Source organism: Pecten maximus, chromosome 5, assembly GCF_902652985.1.
Source record: "Pecten maximus chromosome 5, xPecMax1.1, whole genome shotgun sequence".
NCBI lineage: Eukaryota > Metazoa > Mollusca > Bivalvia > Pectinida > Pectinidae > Pecten > Pecten maximus.
In genome coordinates, this window is record NC_047019.1 from 27583265 (window position 1) to 27606209 (window position 22945).

The 22945-nt window shown below is 37.1% G+C and overlaps 2 protein-coding genes across 2 annotated transcripts in view; both read right to left on the reverse strand.

Moving 5' to 3' along the window:
* Window positions 1–13675, reverse strand: part of LOC117327709 (phospholipase D1-like) — a gene marked incomplete at its 3' end in the record, with an annotated part of 78912 nt that extends 65237 nt beyond the window's left edge. The window contains 2 exon segments of the mRNA XM_033884827.1: window positions 5572–5669; window positions 13169–13675. Of these exon segments, the coding sequence (XP_033740718.1) occupies window positions 5572–5669; window positions 13169–13239 (169 nt within the window).
* Window positions 13676–21179: 7504 nt separating this feature from the next.
* On the reverse strand, window positions 21180–22551 carry LOC117328560 (neurogenic differentiation factor 1-like). Its single transcript, XM_033886086.1, has one exon. The coding sequence runs from the start codon at window positions 22342–22344 to the stop codon at window positions 21499–21501; it is 846 nt and encodes a 281-aa protein (XP_033741977.1). The 5' UTR covers window positions 22345–22551; the 3' UTR covers window positions 21180–21498.
* Between the last annotated feature and the right edge of the window lie 394 nt (window positions 22552–22945).

The following is a 22945-nucleotide window of genomic DNA, read 5'->3' on the forward strand; positions in this document are numbered from 1 at the left end:
TAAACTAACACTCCCACCGAAAGATACATTTTTTCAGGCTGTTTCTGGTTATTCCAGATGTTTATTGATTTATGTGTGTTTCCATTACAAGTCATTGTAGTAAAGATTTAATTCCAGTCGTGACAAATTCATACACACATGACCTGTGTATAAGAAGATTCAATAAACATTAATACTGAGCCGGATATGATGGGTTGTTCCAGGAAACTTAACATTTTTTCAGTAACACTTTATTATCACGGATTAATTATACATAACTGTATTGACATCACTATAATAACCATTAACAGGGCATTTGATATATCGACTTGAATAGTTATACATAATCAGAAACAATCCTATAGAGAAGATAAAGACAGCCTTTTTTATTCCATTATAAAACCGTGACTTTATCTCAAAGATGAAATTATATACCTAGAACAAAAGTGACCTTAGCTGTCAATAGGACATTAAACAATGCCTAACCAAGCCAACCCTACTACAGATAATACTATGCATGCAGTCAGTTACAGTCCAACTTTCAACATACAAAATGTACCTTGGTTCTTTTTTTCCAATAATAGGGTTTGATAAAACAGGATGTCACTATCTTTTCTAATTTAGAGCAGAGCAATAAAAATGAAATTTATCCTCTACTTCAAGAGGTGGACTTCCACTGTTTACATCAACCTCCCTTGGTATCTTCAGTGTAAGTATGGGAAGATGGCATTAAGGAGTTTACATAAATATCTAAAATACAAAATGTATATAAAATCATACTGATCAATTCCCAAAAATCTGTGACTTATATTACTGATATATGGAGTTAATTCTCCCAGGGAAAGGAACTTTCAACCTCGGTAGGTACTATGATATGGAGAAGGCATCATAAATCAATTTTTAAAATAATATCAAATTAAAACCAGATTGATATACATAGTAGCCTTCTACCTGTATTATAAGTACTCATTGTAACCTTCTACCTGTATTTTAAGTACTCATTGTAACCTACTGGTGTATTACTCCAGCACATATTTACCTACACTAAATATAGACCATTCATAACACTGTATACAAGTCAACAGTTGTTTCTTTCATCATATTAAGTAGTATAACAGAATCCATGATATACCGTAAATGCTCTATAAAGGTAAAGATTTAACCTGTCTATAGGGGAACTATTGTTACTGATTATCAGGTAAGACAACATTTAATAACACTGATACCCAATGGAGATATACCAGGATATACCAGGATATATGTAAATATGATAAATTACATTTTCCTCATAAATGTCCTTAAAACCTTTATTCTGTCATATACATGTAGTTATTTTTCCGCATAGCTGTATAATATTCTTTTGGCCCGGATATGACGCAACAGGTGGTGTTATTGGTCAAGATGAAGTATGTGATTGGTCAATGTAGCGGTAAATGCAGATATGCAGTTAAAAACGAAACAAAATTAAGATTGAATGCAAGCTGAATAAGTGGATGTATCTTTTCAAATGACACATTAATAAAATTATATTCCTGATTCAAATGCCGTCTTATTATCACCAAAAAATATGATTCAAACTGATATAATTTTACTATCCGTGCTGAAACGCACTAGTTCGTTAGCTTATATCACCAGCAGTTTTACATTATAACCACCAGCATTAAAACTATGTTGTTTATCTTTTTTAAAGATATTTCTTGTTTGACAATATACCGTAAATGATTTTCAGTGTGTGGGTGGAGTTACAAATGGAAGAGGTCTTTCTGACCATTACAGTATTTTACTGGGTAAAACTATACATTGCAAGGAAGATGAGCAAATGTGCAGAGGGGATGGTTATCTTCAGAAAAAATCCTATAACAAGAAAAAAGTTGAGAAAGAAAATTTAATTCAACCCAAGATGTGAGGCATGTGAACATTTTCAAATCAGAAACTATAGGGTCAAACTCTGTTAAACTGTCAGAGGAAGAGGGTGATGATTCAGATCATGTAATCATCTTGTGAGTCATAATTCAAACTTTGGCAGATAATATTTTAACGTTTCTAAACCAAACTTAGGTGGCACTAAGGACAGCTCAGAATTCAGGCATAAAGGTGTCAAAAACATTCTGAATTTCTGACAAAGGGCATGAATAATGGAACAGTACCGAAAGGGCTTCGGGGCCATATCAGTCCACAACTTCTGGACATATCATGATCAGCACCAAATTCAGCATCACATGGGCAGTGTCAATACCACATAATGCAGGTATCAGAATAGCCAAGGAGGACTCGATAATAACGACCCAAACCCACACTCAAAGACTGGGATAATTCTGAGGATGATTACTTTGATACTCACAACAGTGTTAGGTTCAGGAGGAAACATTACATACAGAAGATGGGAACTGCTATGGGCACAAAAAAGGCACCCAATATGCAATAACATTTATGGATTTATGGAAGAAATACACCCACATCCTTCCACCAAGCCATGAACCTTTATCACCTCACTATGAGTTCACATCTGAGGTCAACGACACTGAGGTGAACTTCTTGGACACCACAATCTGCATGAGACAGCGGTCTGGGTACAGCAAAGTATATAAAAAAACCTATGAATGCATTTCTTTACTTGCATTATAATAGTTGTCACTCGGAGCACCAGAAGAAGAGCATCGCATTCTCCCTGAGGCACCAAGAAGTAAGAAAATATGTAGCAACCCGAACACTTCCAACAGGAATGTACTCTCTTACTAGAGCGTTTCATCAAAAGGGGATTCTCGGAACAAGAGGTTAAAGCAATAGCAAAGGCAAGAAACACAAAGAGAAATGATCTCTCTGTATTACTATGGACTTGTAACAAGATTGATATATACACTAACACAGCAGAGTTACGTCATAATCACACAATCTATTTACTATCTTATGGAGGGGGGTGTATATGTGATGTCTTGAAGAAGCCCTATAGATGGGCGAAACCGGTCAACGGTAATCAATAAAACCAAGAATTCCAACTCTTGAAGCCGTTGTGATTGTTACCTACTTTTGATGTAAATGTCATGTTTGATGTCATCAAATATCACGACTTTTTCTGAGTTAGCATGCTGGGAGCTTTTTCCACTGGTTTGGGATAAGACCTTTTTCCCTAATTTGTGAGAATTGGCTTAAATCTTACAGGTAATAAAGTTCTCCTTAGAGTAAAATCTTAGTATTAAAGTTTGGGGAGGCCTTATACAAGGTAATTTGAACCACTTTTAGCCACAGGTGTATGTAACAACGTTAATGGAGGAGGGGGGTTACATGTTCTTATATAAACTAATTATAAAACAACACCCCCACAATTAGCCAGAGTTTCCTCTGGCCCTGACCCCATGTCGGACTACCCCAACAAAATAGAGTAGGCATACTATTAACAACAAACTCCTCACCATTCCCCAAAACAATCATTACATATGACATGTAATTTAAAAGTGAAGACCTGCAAAGACGAAGAAAAGGGCTTAAAAGGTATTTGTGAGGTTGGGCTTACTTGATTATCATATATTTGTATATAAATACCAGGTACATGAGTAGTTACTTTATATCAATGTGTGTATGTTATTATACAGTAAAAATTGATTTATATAATTTAATTTAATTCATAAATGGGTCTAGAGAGCCAATATTATGCATTATTCATCTGATGATGGCTTATTGCTATCTATGTAAATATTATCACAAACAATAATTGTTTTGAATATGCATGTATACACACACATGTACCTATCGGAAGGAATGCACAGAGGGTGAAGTGCGTACATCATATACGTACACTAGATCTATGGAGTTGTCTATTATAAAGTATATATCATCTGGAAATTTACAACACCCTTTATTGAAGTTTATTTATAACAAGACTTACATCTATCCTAAAAATAATATCTGTTCTAATGATGTATGACTGAATTTGTCATCATCAATGTGGAGATCCTCACATCTAATACACAAACTTAACACATAACACATTACGAAATATGATCCTAGCTAAAACAGAAACACAGATTACCATGTGGTACATTACAAACAAAATGATAGTAACTGTTGAAGATTTACCGGTAATGATCTATATGTTGTGCTGTCTGTTGGAATATGACATAAAATATCAACAGTTTTGTACAACATATCAACGTAGAATCGTGGATATAATCTACTATTGTTTTATATTTAAATAATGAAATAATTGCAGACTAGAGGATATATTACCACTTTAAATGGTATCATGTGGTGACTAAGGAAATTAACCAGTTTGATATAGTGTAGTTCCTGTAATATCGACAGGCAACACGTACCTAATTTGTGCTCAAGTGTTACCAATCAACTTCAAACTGGGAATCACTTCAAGTCATAATTGATTGTAAAATTTCTCAAGTGATCGGTAAGTGATGATTGATGGATCATAAACACGAAGGAAGGTATCTGTGAATGTATTCACTAAAATGGGGACAATGTGGTTGGCAGTGTTTCAAGGTATATCAGTAAGTTTAAAACTATTGTTTCAATGCATTTTGATGTAAATTTATCAGTTATTTTGATCAATCACTTTTCAAGTCTGTTGTAAATTTCAGTACCTCCTGAAAGTCTCCATTTTATAGACAAACCATAATTAATCACATTATATCATCATCAATTAGTCATAGCCTTATAGGTAAAATTCCTTAGTTTTTCTTTCTGAACTCATTCCCAGTCACTTTTTATCTGATACCTCCCCCCCCCCCCCCCCCCCCCCCCCCCCCCCCCCTACCGCTTTTTTTTCTCTTTTTTAACCCCTCCCATCTACAAACATTCACAAATATAGATATAATATTAAAGTAATTTGGAAGTTGTTGATCCCAAGTCCAACAATATGATGTGTGAACTCATTATAGTTCCAGGAAGCTCTGAGCAATTTGCTGATGGATCCTCCAAGCTAAGAGTCCATATACAATGTAGTATTAATTACCAGTAAGAATAAGTTAATTAAAATATCATATGTCGATCACTATATGGACAAAGCAGATTTGATGGCTCGGTCTGTCTGAAACTGTTTGTAACTATACTTAAGTGATAATATTTATATCTTGTACGTGCAATATGTAGGCCTAGATAGTACATGTACACACATATCGCAAATTCAAGGACTCGGGCCGAACGACATGTACTTACCTGAGAAAATGGGCTCAACAACTGGAGAAAGGTATAAACCTTTCTTGAAATAGCCTGTTTATTTTTTTTAATTCTTTTTTCTTTTATTATATTTCTTTTTTAAAACATTTTTGATAAAATCCTCTACTGTCTCAATGTTTGACAGCCACGTACATCTTCACAGTAATGATACACTGTACATGTACCACTTTAAGTTTCAACTGTGATATACATACACTACAATGTACACATGTATGTAAAATTTGTAGTAATTTGTTTTACATTGTTTAGAACACAATGAAAATGATTTAAATAATAACGATAATTTAATGATTAGTAAACATGTAAACAATGTCTGTCTACTCGACTGGTTGCTTCCCTTTACCCTTTTAAAGTTCGTAAACAGTTTAACCTATGGCCCGAATTGGACACAAACATATAAATGTTTACCTTGTCCCGAGCCCTCCAGAGTGTGGCTTGTGGTGAGATGTCCGTCTGTTCCATCAGGATGAAAATCCGGCAGGTCTTCGAAATCCGAGTCATGTTCACTGATGACAGAAATCGAACGATTTAATCTAAAACCACGACCGTCCACTGTTGTACCCATCCAAAACGATCACACATGTACAGGTAAACTAATCTACCAGGTATAACATCTAATTAACACAGGTGCCCGAACTACTAAAACAACTCTCCATCAAGAATACATCCAAATCTTATCTAGTCATTGCTGTCTTAGTCAATAAATGGAGTGGAAAAGCACTCTACTGTGTTTATGTGTATTGCCCTACGAAAGGAGCCGGTCACGTGACAAGTTTGTAAATAGGCAGCATAGGAAAATATAGACTGTACTTGAGCGGTAGTCAATAAAATATTTATGTTTTTTCGGCATAGCCGTATAATTTTCTTTTTGCCCCGGATATGACGCGAAAGGTGGCGTCACTGGTCAAGATGATGTATGCAGTTAAAAATCAGAGACTTGTATATAAGGTATTTACGTCTCTGTAAAAACGAAACAAAGTTAAGATTGAATGCAAGCTGAATAAGTGAATGGATCGTTTTAAATGATATATTAATACAATTACATTCCTGATTTAAAAATTATTCAAACCAAAATGATATAATTTTGTTATCTGTGCTGAAACGAGTTAGATCGTTAATTTATTTCACCAGCAGTTTTACATTATAACCACCAGCATTAAAACTATGCCGTTTATCTTTTTTAAAGATATTTCTTGTTTAAAGATATTTCTTGTTTAGTATTGAGATTGTGTACAAGGTTTAATTGGTATTACTCGGACACACTAACGTATGTAACAAGAGGTCATATATACATAATAACAATGATACATGGCGTACAGTTATGCAATCATTAACGAATGGAGGAGCACTGCTTGATATAAAAATTTAGAATAAATTTACTTATTTTTTCTATCAATCTACACATTCTTTGTAAACTTTACGATTAGATATATTGAACATCCCTTGCATTCTTCTCGACTCGGATAAGTAAATTACAAATTCTCTAGTGACGAGGTATACCTATATCATAGCAGACACATACAAAAAGTGTACATAATACATATTTCTGATATTAGAGGATCGAAATTTACACACAATTTTTCCATCTTTTTCATTTAGCTGTAACAAATACTTTCCTATGCCAAATTGTGAAAATGTTTGTCCTCTTGAAGAATTATTAATATCATGAAACCATTTCTGTATAAACTGATCTTTCAATCAACTTTTAACTAGACTCTTTATTTCATATTTTGAAAAAGAAAATATTGATTGATAGATCCAGACATAGTGTAAGTCAGATTGAGATGAAATACTTTAACGTATGGACATCCATATACACGACATGGATCCAGTTTCCTGTGAAGTATGATCAGAGACATATATAGACTCTCTATATATGTCTCTGGTATGATCTATAAATATTACTTGGCAGTTTATTTGTTTATATATATATGTATGTGTAAATCTATTTGATGATGATATGACGATGGGAAAAGTCCTTGTTGTGTACATAATATTCAAAGTAGCAACTTTGACGACCTGTAAGGATTAATTCACGACACTTATCCAAAATTTGTATGTCCATAATCAGGGGCGTGTATACGTACATATCTATGTATTGTATGTATGACTGTATGTCCCTGTCATAATCCTTATCAGGTTTCCAAATTTCGCGAAATGGAAATTATCTTATGATTTTGATGCTTTTTCGGCATAGCCGTATACAATTCTTTTGGCCCCGGATATGACGCGACAGGTGGCGTTAACTGGTCGGCTCTTACTGGTCGTGATGAATTATGTGAGTGGTCAATGCAGAGACGTATATACCTGATATACAAGTCTCTGGTCAATGTGATGTAGCGGTAATGCAAAATGCAGATATGCACTTAAAAACGAAACAAAGTTAAGAATGCAAGCTGAATAAGTGGATGTATCTTTTCAAATGACACATTAATAAAATTATATTCCTGATTCAAATGCAGTCTTATTTTCACCAAAAAAATGATTCAAACTGATCTAATTTTGTTATCCGTGCTGAAACAAATTAGTTCGTTGATTTATTTCACCAGCAGTTTTACATTATAACCACCAGCATTAAACTATGCCGTCTATTTTATTTAAAGATATTTCTTGTTCAGCTTTAGATCTGGCTGTGTCGTACCAGAAACATGTATTAGGAACTGGTCGTACGTTAGGGGAATGGACAACAGTCTATATTTTACAGCAGGCCAGTGTCGTTTACAGGTAAATCAATACGTTTTATTAACAAATACCAACTGCGCGTTACATGTGATAATTACAATGCATTATCTTTTCGAGAAGAAGTCCACGTGCTATGACTGTCACCGCAGCCAAAACGATAACGATACCAATACGTCACATACACAGTAGGGTACGGGGTTAAAAGGTCAATCAACGTCTTGAAATGAAACTTACATAAAATGATAAAATAGGGGTGTTAAAATGAATACCGAGGGGTGTCAATACTACCGAATTTTAATTAAGCCCCCCCCCCCCCCCCCCCCCCCCCCCCCCAAAAAAAAATACAAAACAAAACAAAAAATAAACAAACAAACAAAAAAAAACTTCCCCATACCTTGATATATGACTTTTAGAGCATAAAATGAAATATAGCTTTGTCATTTTAAGGTGAAAATGGCACATAAATTTTGTACTCTGTATTTTTTAAGTCGCACCTCTTTACAGGTAAACATATATGATATCGCTATAAGTCTTCGGCTCGATAACCCCCTAATGGTAGTAAAAGGGACGTAACCAATGGTATCCCGTAGGAATAGATGCATTGGTTGTTGTTTATCAGAAAACAGCGGCCATTTTGTAACAAGATTGAGCGATGAATCCAATTTCTATTTCAGCTGTTTTAGACTTGTTATCAAGTTCAACCAGTTGGATACTGCTCTAACAAACCTGAAATACTCCTGCGATAGTCATGACCAGTGTCCTGAGATACTCCTGACCAGTATTCTGAGATACTCCTTACCAGTGTCCTGAGATACTCCTGACCAGTGTCCTGAGATACTCCTAACCAGTGTCCTGAGATACTTCTGACCAGTATTCTGAGATACTCCTGACCAGTGTCCTGAGATACTCCTGACCAGTGTCCTGAGATAGTCCTGACCAGCATCCTGTGATACTCCTGACCAGTATCCTGAGATACTCCTGACCAGTATCCTGAGATACTCCTGACCAGTGTCCTGAGATACTTCTGACCAGTATCCTGAGATACTCCTGACCAGTGTCCTGAGATACTTCTGACCAGGGTCCTGAGATACTCCTGACAAGTGTACTGAGATACTCCTGACCAGTATCCTGAGATAGTCCTGACCAGTATCCTGAGAGTATCCTGAGATACTCCTAACAAGTATCCTGAGATACTTCTGACAAGTATCCTGAGATACTCCCGACCAGTGTCCCCAGATACTCCTGACCAGTATCCTGAGAGTATCCTGAGATACTCCTGACCAGTATCCTGTGATACTCCTGACCAGTATCCTGTGATACTCCTGACTAGTATCCTGTGATACTCCTGACCAGTATCCTGTGATAGTCCTGACCAGTGTCTTGAGATACTCCTGACCAGTGTACTGATATACTCCTGACCAGTGTCCTGAGATAGTCCTGACCAGTGTCTTGAGATACTCCTGACCAGTGTCCTGAGATACTCCTGACCAGTGTCCTGAGATACTCCTGACCACTGTCCTGAGCTACTCCTAACCAGTATCCTGAAATACTCCTGACCAGTATCATGAGATACTCCTGACCAGTGTCCTGAGATTCTCCTGACCAGTGTCCTAAGCTACTCCTAACCAGTGTCCCGAGATACTTCTGACCAGTATCCTGAAATACTCCTGACCAGTATCCTGAGATACTCCTGACCAGTATCCCGAGATACTCCTGACCAGTGTCCTGCGATACTCCTGACCAGTATCATGTGATACTCCTGAACAGTATCCTGAGATACTCCTGACCAGTGTCCTTAGATACTCCTGACCAGTGTCCTGAGATACTACGGACCAGTGTCCTGAGATACTCCCGACCAGTGTCCTGAGATACTCCTAACAAGTGTACTGAGATACTCCTGACCAGTGTCCTGAGATAGTCCTGACCAGTGTCCTGAGATACTCCTGACCAGTGTCCTGAGATACTCCTAACAAGTATACTGTGATATTCCTGACCAGTATCCTGAGAGTATCCTGAGATACTCCTGACCAGTGTCATGAGACACTCCTGACCAGTGTCCTGAGACACTCCTGACCAGTGTCCTTCGATATTCCTGACCAGTGTCCTGAGATACTCCTGACCAGTGTCCTGAGACACTCCTAACAAGTATACTGTGATACTCCTGACCAGTATCCTGTGATAGACCTGACCAGTGTCCTGAGATACTCCTGACCAGTGTCCTGTGATAGACCTGACCAGTATCCTGAGATACTCCTGACCAGTATCCTGAGATACTCCTGACCAGTGTCCTTAGACACTCCTAACAAGTATACTGTGATACTCCTGACCAGTGTCCTGTGATACTCCTGACCAGTATCCTGAGATACTCCTGACCAGTGTACTGTGATACTCCTGACCAGTATCCTGAGATAGTCCTGACCAGTATCCTGAGAGTATCCTGAGATACTCCTAACAAGTATCCTGAGATACTTCTGACAAGTATCCTGAGATACTCCCGACCAGTGTCCCCAGATACTCCTGACCAGTATCCTGAGAGTATCCTGAGATACTCCTGACCAGTGTCCCTGAGATACTCCTGACCAGTATCCTGTGATACTCCTGACCAGTATCCTGTGATACTCCTGACTAGTATCCTGTGATACTCCTGACCAGTATCCTGTGATAGTCCTGACCAGTGTCTTGAGATACTCCTGACCAGTGTACTGATATACTCCTGACCAGTGTCCTGAGATAGTCCTGACCAGTGTCTTGAGATACTCCTGACCAGTGTCCTGAGATACTCCTGACCAGTGTCCTGAGGTACTCCTGACCAGTGTCCTGAGATAGTCCTGACCAGTATCCTGGGATACTCCTGACCAGTGTCCTGAGATACTCCTGACCAGTGTCCTGAGATAGTCCTGACCAGTGTTACTATTGATCAGTTTCGTTTTAACTCTAAGATTGCTATGACTTTTTTCTCCTTCTTTTGTACGGGAATATTACTTGTTTCAATGTTACTGTGGTTTGAGCGTGTTATCTGAAATGACTTCCTGGTGACCGGTTTGAAGGACATGATTTTTTTTCAAGTGGTACCTAGAAAGCAGACAATCCTATGGCCGTTTGACTCACGTTAGTTAGCTGTCCTGTAGTTACCTGTGATCATATAAAACATGTGTTCATGTCTTTAACAGGTGTGTCTCACGTCATTTAGTTTGATATGTGTAGTTTATTACGCCACTCTCAATATTTAGATTTATTTTACATTGCTATAAACACGTTTGTAAGTTTGAACTATTAGTAAGTGAAGACCTTGCGTGAAGATTAACACCAAGTTTACGAGTGTCGAATATATTTTAAAGGTTTGTTCGGTATTGGTTGAAATCGAGTTTATCCAACAACTGTTGATTTTCAATAAGCTATATGGCGGTGTCTATAATGTAGCAAGCGTATATGAATGATTTATAAATTTCTAAATGAGAACAGGTTACCAAAATGTATTCATAGCTGGTCCCTGTCGATCAACCGCAGTTGGGAGAACAGAGTTATTAAACTGCTGAGAGACAATAACTTACAACAGCTACTTACCGATGTTCCTGTAATGTCTACTTAAGAATGTGTAAAGTAAGTTAAAATCATTTTATTAACTGTTGATACATGAAACTGTATCTGGCAAAAAGAGCTGTATACTGACAGAGATTGTAATAACGGAAATAAACTTAGAACACAAAGGCTGTATAAAACCAGTAATTATACCGAAAGGTATGCTTCTGATATTATCGACTTTAGATAGAGACAGGCACTAGCTAAATTTTAAAAATCAAGAAATTTAAAGCTGAATATTGAGGCGGGTCGGTATTCTCGTCCAAAGTACTTTTATAAAATAGGGTTTGTACATTATGTGATTTAAACTCTATAGAAGATGAATGTCACTTTTTAATTATATGTGACTTTTATTCAAATATACAAAGATATCTTTGTTACAGTAGCCAAACTGAATTGTCCAGATTTTAGCCTTTTACTGTAAACAATGAACAAAAACTTATTGTTTTGATGAATTAATGTAACTTACAATATCTAGCACAGTTCATAAAATGTATCGAAGAAGAATGAACTTTTAATACAACATGTAAATCATTTTAGTTGAAAAATGTACTAACTAAATATATTTTTTTATTTCTATGAGTGTCTTTAATCATTGGCTATGTGTTAAATAAAAAAAATGATAATTCTGTATAGTTTCAATACTTATTGTATTTTATGTAAAATTGCCATGCGACACTTTAATAAATTGTATTGTATTGTATTGTATTGTATTATATTGTATTGTATTGTATTGTATCGTGTATTGTATCGTGTATTGTATTGTATTGTATTGTATTGTATTGTATTGTATTGTATTGTATTGTATTGTATTGTATTGTACCTCTAAGTGGTTGACCGTTAACCAGCCATTCCCGTTATGTAATTATGTGTGTTTACACGTAGTTCTTTTTGGACTCGTGTATTAGTCTGTGTTACTATCGTATTTCTCCCGCCATTGTATCTGGGTACATTATAATTACATACTTAATATTTCTTATTGAATTGTTTTTAAAGGATGGGACGCATTTATATGATCTATGGTGTCTTATTAATCATCAAATTACTGGATGTTAAAATTGTTTTTTTTGTTATTGCGCCTCAAATATCTGTTTTACTGTGTCACTGTGACACTTTGATAAAATATGATTGATTGATTGATATCCGGCGTCCGTCTGTCATAAACGACTTAGTGGATTTTGACCAAACCTAGTAAGAAGCATCTGTGGGCAAAGGGTAACCAATTTTGTATATGGTGGGTCTGCCATCCCATGCTGGGTCGTGAGGGGCGGGACCCAAAAGAGGAAATACAATATGTACAAAGATAGGGTCCATATCTGGCCTGAAACTTCCTTGAGTTAAGGGTAACCAGTTCTGTATAAACCGTTGGTCTTGTCATCCAGGGACCGTAATGACGTGGCCTAGTAGGGCAAATATATCAATTTTTTTAATATCCTTCTTCTATAGGAATAAAGAATTTTGCCATAGTCACTGAAATATCCAGAAGATCGATGCAGGTCATATGCACCTCTTGTTTTTTGTTCGGGATATCGCGGACTTATAATTAGATATTATATGGTCCATGTAGTCAGCGATATTTAAACAACTACATGCATGATTGCCCCTGATCTAAAGAGAATGTAAACGCGATATCTAATATAATCAGAATCAGAGTGATAAGATCAACGATTTCAGATTTAATATTTACAGGTATGCGTTAGGAATATCATACTTCTGTTGAAATTAAAATCATATAATGACTTACCTGTCTGTTGTTGCGGAACTTTCCGTTCTGAAGAAACGCTTGTACGTCCTCCCAAATCTAGTATGTATCATGACACAGGGAGGATCTACCGGTAATCAAACTCACCCCTCATGTCGAGTTACCGGCAGGGACCCATATAATTCTTAGGAATACACACAATGATAAAGTGTTCCGTCCAACTGTTCTCAGAAAACAATTCTACAATGCATAATACGTATAGTTTTGGAATCGCCAAATACCTGTGTGTACCTTTCTACCTTACAATGTACTATATTACCATATACACACAGTCACACATACCCAACACTGTCAAGTTCAATCACGTGTTAACTCATAACTTCCTATTTAAGAATAGCTGAATGAAACACCTTCACCTGTAACCTTGCAGGGGCTAAACACGGTTCCATACCTCCACATAGAGTTTTGAGTTATCCGTGAAACGTACACACACATTTATGATCACTTAAAATCACATCGACCACCAAATATCGCCGAGCGTCGACATTCACTTTGTTTACAGAGCCATGTCAATTTCACCGGTATATATTTATTTTGGATACCACACAGTCACAATGAACTCGTCACTAAAGGTATATACATTTCATTGGAACGGACGCGATCGTGTAATTCCTTCAGTCGATGGCTTCCAAATGTCAATTACTTTGATTTTATTTCAATGCCCAGTATCGATTTTTGTGTGTTGTTATAATTAAGAAGTATGTCTTGCACCACAAACACTTTTAATGTTATTCCACAGGATCCGAGATATGGACCGGTTAATGGTCAGACATTTCTGTACGGTCTGTACAGGTTAATGGTCAGACGTTTCTGTACGGTCTGTACAGGTTAATGTTCAGACGTTTCTGTACGGTCTGTACAGGTTAATGGTCAGACATTTCTGTACGGTCTATACAGGTTAATGGTCAGAGGTTTCTGTACGGTTTGTACAGGTTAATGGTCAGACGTTTCTGTACGGTCTGTACAGGTTAATGGTCAGACGTTTCTGTACGGTCTGTACAGGTTAATGGTCAGACATTTCTGTACGGTCTGTACAGGTTAATGGTCAGATGTTTCTGTACGGTCTGTACAGGTTAATGTTCAGACGTTTCTGTACGGTCTGTACAGGTTAATGGTCAGATGTTTCTGTACGGTCTGTGCAGGTAAATGGTCAGACGTTTCTGTACGGTCTGTACAGGTTAATGGTCAGAGGTTTCTGTACGGTCTGTACAGGTTAATGGTCAGATGTTTCTGTACGGTCTGTACGGTCTGTACAGATTAATGGTCAGACGTTTCTGTACGATCTGTACAGGTTAATGGTCAGACATTTCTGTACGGTCTGTACAGGTTAATGGTCAGAGGTTTCTGTACGGTCTGTACAGGTTAATGGTCAGATGTTTCTGTACGGTCTGTACAGGTTAATGTTCAGACGTTTCTGTACGGTCTGTACATGTTAATGTTCAGACGTTTCTGTACGGTCTGTACATGTAATGGTCAGACGTTTCTGCACAGTCTGTACAGGTTAATGGTCAGTCGTTTCTGTACGGTCTGTACATGTTAATGGTCAGATGTTTCTGTACGGTCTGTACAGGTTAATGGTCAGACGTTTCTGTACGGTCTGTACAGGTTAATGGTCAGACGTTTCTGTACGGTCTGTACAGGTTAATGGTCAGACATTTCTGTACGGTCTGTACAGGTTAATGGTCAGATGTTTCTGTACGGTCTGTACAGGTTAATGGTCAGACATTTCTGTACGTTCTGTACAGGTTAATGGTCGGACGTTTCTGTACGGTATGTACAGGTTAATGGTCAGACGTTTCTGTACGGTCTGTACAGGTTAATGGTCAGATGTTTTGTACGGTCTGTACAGGTTAATGGTCAGATGTTTCTGTACGGTCTGTACAGGTTAATGTTCAGACGTTTCTGTACGGTCTGTACATGTTAATGTTCAGACGTTTCTGTACGGTCTGTACATGTAATGGTCAGACGTTTCTGCACAGTCTGTAAAGGTTAATGGTCAGTCGTTTCTGTACGGTCTGTACATGTTAATGGTCAGATGTTTCTGTACGGTATGTACTGGTTAATGGTCAGACGTTTCTGTACGGTCTGTACAGGTTAATGGTAAGATGTTTCTGTACGGTCTGTACAGGTTAATGGTCAGATGTTTCTGTACGGTCTGTACAGGTTAATGGTCAGATGTTTCTGTACGGTCTGTACAGGTTAATGGTCAGATGTTTCTGTACGGTCTGAACAGATTAAGGGTTTTTCATTCTCTGTACATTGCCCATGACATGTAGCCATATTATATTATTTTATTTACGGATAGGCATATATGGCTTAACTTGGGGGGGGGGGGGGGGGGGGGGGGGACAAACATGTACATGTAAAATAATACTCCTGTGGGATGTACAGCTAAATGCTGTTGAGGGGCTCATACCTGTTTGTGTGGGTATCCATGCACATTAATAAGTCCTCACGTCGCTAAACTAGCTGGTACTAAAAGCAGATTTTATAGAACTAATTGGTACATTGACAATTTGATTGACAATCCCCCTTTTTCTCTTTGGGAGCTAACCTAACACATTTATACCTCCATGGACGCAAACCTAATATATATATATATATATATAATTTCTGTGGACACGAGAAAAATGGATAATACACAAAATGAGATCACACACGTGTAAGGCGATTAATAAGTGACTTCGCTGGAAATGTTAATCCTACATATAGTGTTACCCGTCATTAGTCCTAAGTACGGCATGTCTTAAAATAGTCCCTACACTACGACTATTTCTATAGTGAAGGAGTTTAAATACCCGATGTCCAACGTTAACTCGTCTACTTAAAAAAGTATTTACAACTACTATTATTAGTCCATTGCTTTATCTCGGTTATGATTACCAAAATGTCTTCTAGAGTTACTCCCCTTTATTCGAGCCCATGTACTCAAAATCCTAACAGTTGACAGAATTTCTATATGTTACTAATACTAAACTATGGGTAATGTGGAAGGGAAGGGAATATGATGTTTCGACGACTGTTATATTGTCAGAGTGGTAATTACGGCAGAACGGATCAGATGATTGTCGAATTTTCTAGCCAACCCACCCCTCTGTCATACGTAGAAAAATCTTTAACCGCTGAAAACGATGTCATGAAGGCGGCATTTGTTTACTCAGTATTGTCGATAATTACTGTACACTGACGCCTCTACATATCAACAAGTAACCATGCCCTGGTGGTGCAAGATGGAAGCTTCACAACACTCTCGGCGCGCGTATGATATAGATTTTCTTCCCCATTTTTTGAAACAGTGACGTTAAACATGAGACATTGTGAAGTTTACACTAAACGACTTGAAACAATGCTAGATAAATAAATAACTGAAACCATTTTGTTCTGTGAGTTTGGTTATGATTATTTTACGGTTATTGAGTAGCCTCCCCTAACTACCGCTTGTCGATATACAGTTTGAGATCAGCTATAATATAGTATCATGATAGAGTGAGAAGTTTGTCACATGGGGCTCAGATTGGCATTCAAAGGATTAATAACTAGAAGAATACTATTTATATAAAAGTTATGGCGATATTTCTAAATGAGACGCGAGTATTGGAAACAAAGTCGACAGATCCTGGATCAAGTTAGGCCAATGCTTCGCTACTTTTCTTTTTCTTGATTTTTCCTTCTCACAACTTTGATGTTATATGTCAATGGAATAAATGTCATACTGCACGCGCCACAGATCAGATGTTCATTACCTTCATACGTGCACGCGCAACAGATCAGATGTTCATTACCTTCATACGTGCACGCGCAACAGATCAGATGTCCATTACCTTCATACGTGCACGCGCAACAGATCAGATGTTCATTACCTTCATGCATGCACGCGCCACCGATTAGATGTTCATTACCTTCATACGTGCACGCGCAACAGATCAGATGTCCATTACCTTCATATGTACACGCGCGTCACATGCACACGCCACAGATCAAAATGAACATGCACGTGCCACAGATAAGATGTCCTTTACCCTCAGTATGATGAGTATTTATTATTCAGATAGTACTTTCCCCTTCTTTTAAACTTTATCTATCCCCCTTTCTTCTAAATTTCAACTAAATACGATCCATGTTATATATCTTCAAATTATAAAAATCACTCCATAACTCTCACAAAATAAATGTTGTAGATGGAATTATGGAATTAAGAATTAGAATTTGAATTTGAGGAATAGCAAATAAGAATAAGAAAATAAGCAGTTCGAATTTTGACCCTGTCGGCGTTCCCTATGGAATGACACTTTCCCGCGAAAACGATGGTTCTCTCTACGACGTCTCTCCCACGCAGAAAAAACGAAAATAAACAGATAAAACAATAGTCATAATCTACATATAAGGAATAGAATTTAAATTGTTTTTAATATTCATGAGGTCATAACAGCATTGGTTTTCTGGACATTTTTAACCAGAAATCGCGATTCATAGAATATGTCCAGAAGTCAATGTTGTTATATATATGACCTCACGAATGTTTAAAAACAATCCTTAAATGTAAACCCAGGGACTTGGCACGAATTTCCAACACACGACCCATTTATGTATTACATGATACGTGTGCATGGCCTGTGGGATGGCAATCCGTGCCAAAACCCTGTGATTAATATAATACCGATATTGTAACAGTCACTCGAATCTGACTAGATTGGTAACGAATTACCGCTAGAATATTAATATTCCTGCTGTAGACCAACAATAATTAAAACATCAGGTAATTAATGAACACCATTAACACAAACTACCAAAGAAACTTTTACTTAAATACAAACATACTAATAACATGTGTCTTCATTGTTACGACATCTACAACGGTTGGGATCAGTATTACCAAATACGAGCACTGTAATTAATGTTCTGATTTAAAAAAAATTGTATTGTCTCAAAGAAGAGGCAGAACGATTGGACACACATTGTCAACAATGATTGTATATCTTGTTATCCTTTCCATATATTACATTGTGACATTAAATCTGAACGGCCATCGCGACCTCCCGACCTCACGCCAGATTGTGTATGTTCGGTTGATCGCACCCGTTTAATCCCGGTAAGTGTCATGGAGATGGTTACCTAACGGAATCTGATGACCACACGACCGGACAATGGTCAATCGTGTCATAAAGTATCCTGTTTGGCACTAATAGACACGGCACGGGACATTGGTTTACTGTCACCATGGTAACGTTAACCGAAATTTTCGACTTTTGAACGGGTACGGCTACTTTGATTTGGATTTAGAGAAATTTGATTTAATTTACAACTTTGAAACAACTTAGTTTATCATAGACTCGGATGGGGTATTGTAAACTGATCAACTATAAAATCTCTCCAAATATATATTGTTCATACCTCATAATTACATTAGTTACCTGTTCACGTCAAACAAACACAGATTTTTTTTTTAGTATTTCTATAGCAAGCTTTGAGTTTAAGAATAAAACAATATTTCAACTATTGCCGATAGCCTTCTCTTGTTGTATTGCAAGGTAACTAGTAGTTTAAATCTACTAAATCGAAAGCTTTACAAATAAGGAAATGGCACACAATAGGTAGTTACTTCTCCTTACCGTCTATACAATAACAGCATTCCTCAGCAGAAGGAATCGCAAATGATTTGGCTTTAAATGAAATAGCAATCATGTTAAGCTATAAAATATCTCAATTTTGATAATGATTTTCATCCAGAAATTGATTTCCGTTAATTTCTTTACCTTATCAGTATTGTGGATTCTCCACAAGTCTGAATTACTAGAAATACTGGAATGTTAAGACGCCAACAATCTCCCAAACTGTCTTACTCTGATAATACACCTTGTACAACAAATCTCTCAAAACGAATTCATAAAACCATTAAGGAACAAAAGCTGCCAACCATCCTTATGTGGGAAGATGAACGGAAGTTTTCCTCTCGAGTTTGCGCATGTGCCGTACCTACATAACGAAATCACGAATAAAAATGAAAGGCGGTTCGATTGCTATCAAACATTCACATATATTATAAGATCATATTTTTCGCACTTTCTGATTGACTTAAATAGTTTCACATGATTCCCGATAAAATGTCATATCGACAGGCCAAACTGGTATAATAAAGCTTGGTTGATTGGGGTTTACTTCCCCTAGGTATCGCCCACAGTGCCTGATGTCTTGCACTCTTTGGAAACCTGACAAGCAATAACTTTAATAGTTCAAACATTAGATTATCTAAGATTAATGTACATAATGCATTTTCATGCATTAGTTTACTTTTGATTGTCTGATGTTTAAAACATATAATTAGATATTTACAAATGCTTCACAAATCAGGCTCTCTCATTGCACAACCAAGTGTTCATGTATGATTATTAAACACGAAAACAGTTATTTGATAATAAAACAACATAATAATTATAGCCATTTGATGTCGGTTAATACATGATATTATTAACGAGAAAAAAATATCAACCTCAGTTGATATACCTTTTTATCATGTTAATACAACCTTGTATCGACCTTATCAGAAGGCTATACATGTAATTAATCACTTTATGATGAAGTCTTTTATGATGAATACGTAAGCGTATAGTTTAAGTTATTAGACAAATTTGAATGTCTTAACCTGATCTGTTTGACTTGGTTCACATTTCCTTTTTGTTTGTCTATTTCTAGTGTTGTTGTGTCATTGAATGGTGAAATACAAAAGTTCGTTTTAAGACAATGTACCTGTCAGTTTCAAAATCTACAGTGCACAGATTCCCAAAAGCATTCGTTTGAGTAGGAATGATTTTAAAACACATTATTCGACCACTACCACCTACTTAAAGAATATGTCGTTCTGCACTGAATTACAACAGTACATGAAAGAGCTGTATACGGATGAAAAAGAAACAAGAATTTTGATAAACGTTTACATAGTGATTCCCGTGTATTTTCGCTCAGTTTTTGTTCCTGTGAATATATCTAATTACGGAGGGGAATCGCGTGATCTGAAGATAATGGCGGCCACCAGTGTAGAAAGCATAAAATGAGGTAAGATACTGAAAATACTCATTACACAGGCTTTTCATTGTAGCGAGCATATGTCATACTAAAATCTAAACATTGCCATACCTAATGTGTCCTGGAACAGATCGTAGTTTTCCGTAACATTCTGACCAAAATTTTGAATTGAATTCGTCAGTGGAATCCTTTCGATTCGAAATTTTGGTCAGAATGTTACAGATGACTACAAACTGTCCCAGCACACTTGAGGTATGGATATGTCGAGATTATAGTATGACATATGCTCGCTACAAGAAAAAACCTATGTAATGAGTATTTTCAATATCTTACCTCATTTAAGTTTTCTGCACTAGCGGCCGCCATTTTGAATTCGTATCTTCTGACCACGTGATTCCCCACCGTGTTTAATATTTTGGGGATTTTTTCTGTGTTACCCAAGTTATAAGCTTTGTCTTAATGCCAATTTGTAAATGAACTCGCAGTATGCAAATGTAAGTAATAATATGAACAGACTTTTTCTCCGTTATTCCTAGCAAAAGACTCATAGGTGTTTCTGTCCAATTCTGTACGCGGCCTATTACTTTTCTTTATGACCATTAATTGTATTTTTTTTTCAAGCCGTTCAAGACAACACGACTACTTACCACTGTAATGACTACCAAGTTTTACCAAGTTTAAACGGGTCGGTTAAAAAAAGGTATGCATCGGACGGACGGACGTTCGGACAACAACGCCATACCATACTATCCGTCAGAGTTTAATGGGCTGGTTAACCTTTACAAGATGTTAAACACGAAATTTACCTCAGATTCTAAATGGACATAGATCCTGCAATTTCATTTCTGTATATTGAACATTTAGAATATTTGCATAGTTTGCATTTAAAGTTGCAGGATTTATATCCATTTGTCAAATCGGAATAAAGAACAAAGATACTGAATAAGATACTATTTCTGTATTTCTCAAAGTTTTATCAATATTTTACATATTTAAGTAATATACATATATACAATGGTAAATTACTGACATAAGTATTTGGATTTTACACAAATATACAGAACTATACAATATATACACAAACAGTTAGATCGACAGTAAAAGAGTAGAGAAAGGAACGAAAATATACCGTCTTGTTACCTCTAACATAGAATCGTATCACAGTTAATGGTTAATTCAAGTCATTGTGCAGTGCTCTATTTAAACAATGTCTCTGAGCCTGACAAAGAATGACTTTATCATCTAACAATTGTCTCAATGTCATTTATCACAAAATATTGTCAAACCTTCACTCAATACATTGGCTTCCAATCCTGTCGAGGAAATCCGAGAAAATGTGGATGGACGTTCGGAATAGCTCCGGACACGATCGCTTGTGATTCATCGCTGAGAGAATACATGGATGGGGTAGGTTTACATGGAACAGGCTGTGATGGCTTTTTATCCTCCAGAATAGCTGATACTGAATGTTTGAATGGAACCGAAGGACGCACATGAGTGTTTGTGGAATCAGAAAGCGGTGTCGAGAGAGACCTTTTTGATGACGTAACGCGTTTTGACACCGGCGATGACGTATGTGTTGGAGGGTCCATATAGGGAACAAACGCCGGGGTCTTGTATGGAGAAAATCTTGAAGAAGAAGCAGTTGGCATATTTGGATAATAATACTGGCCTCCCAAGTCACTAGAGGGAGCTGTTAACTGAGTTGCCGTAGGAATGGCAATAGGTGGCAACACTGGTGCTTCCGCTGATTTTGTGGCCGACATGTCTTGAACGAGTTTCCTCATCTCCTCCAAAGACTTGGTCAACATTACGATGTAATTCCTGGCTAGTAAAAGTGTCGACATCTTGGAGATTTTCTTGACCGATGGCCCGTGTGAATACGGCATGACTTGACGGAGACTGTCGAGAGCAGCGTTCAAGTCGTGCATTCGTTGTCTCTCCCTGCTATTGATTCTTAGTCTGACGTCATCAGACACGTCCGATTTCGAGTGACGATGTTCTGTATAACGTTGATTATCACGTTGACAGTTCACATCCCTGACATCAAACGAGGTCTCAAACTCAGATTGATTGAAAGAATCATCAACATCGACAGTGATATCTTCCAAACTGCTGTCAAACTCTTTTGAATGCATCTTAAAGTTCTTTGTTGTGTTTTAAAAAGTCGACTCAAACGATTAAAGAAATTCACTTCCGTAAATAGACAGGCCAGTTGTAGCTGTGCTAAAACAAGTGATGAAGTTTGGAGATCGTTGGCCTTTTAAACCTATCCAGACTGTCAAATCTCCAAATGCATTGGCTGTCAGTCAACACGCTTGATTAGACACAAAGCCCCGCCCACTTTAAATTATTTTCGGTATTCGTAGCTCATCAGCCGAGATAATTGTCCCCCCTCGGGACATCCTCTGAGAATCGGACCCGGAGAGTGACAGCTAAATGTTCCCTAGTATTTACATTGTCCAAAAGCTTATTTTCCCGTCGTAAAGAAATATGTGTGAGAATATTGAGAAAAGTCTAGAATTATTTGCTTTAAGTATTTTGTGTTTGATTTAGTTCAACAAAGCTGAAAATTCATCTAGAGTTTCAATGGTTAAAATTGAAAATCATTGTCAAATTGTCAGACACTTGACGGGAAATCAGAAGTTGATATATGTATATTTGTTAATTTTCTTTCAAATTTGAATGTCAGCACATATTTTGATCTTTCGTAAATAAACATTTGCTGGAATAGAATAT

Excerpts from the sequence above, each read along its gene's own strand:
- LOC117328560 (XM_033886086.1), bottom strand. The coding sequence starts at position 22,344 with ATGCATTCAAAAGAGTTTGACAGCAGTTTGGAAGATATCACTGTCGAT.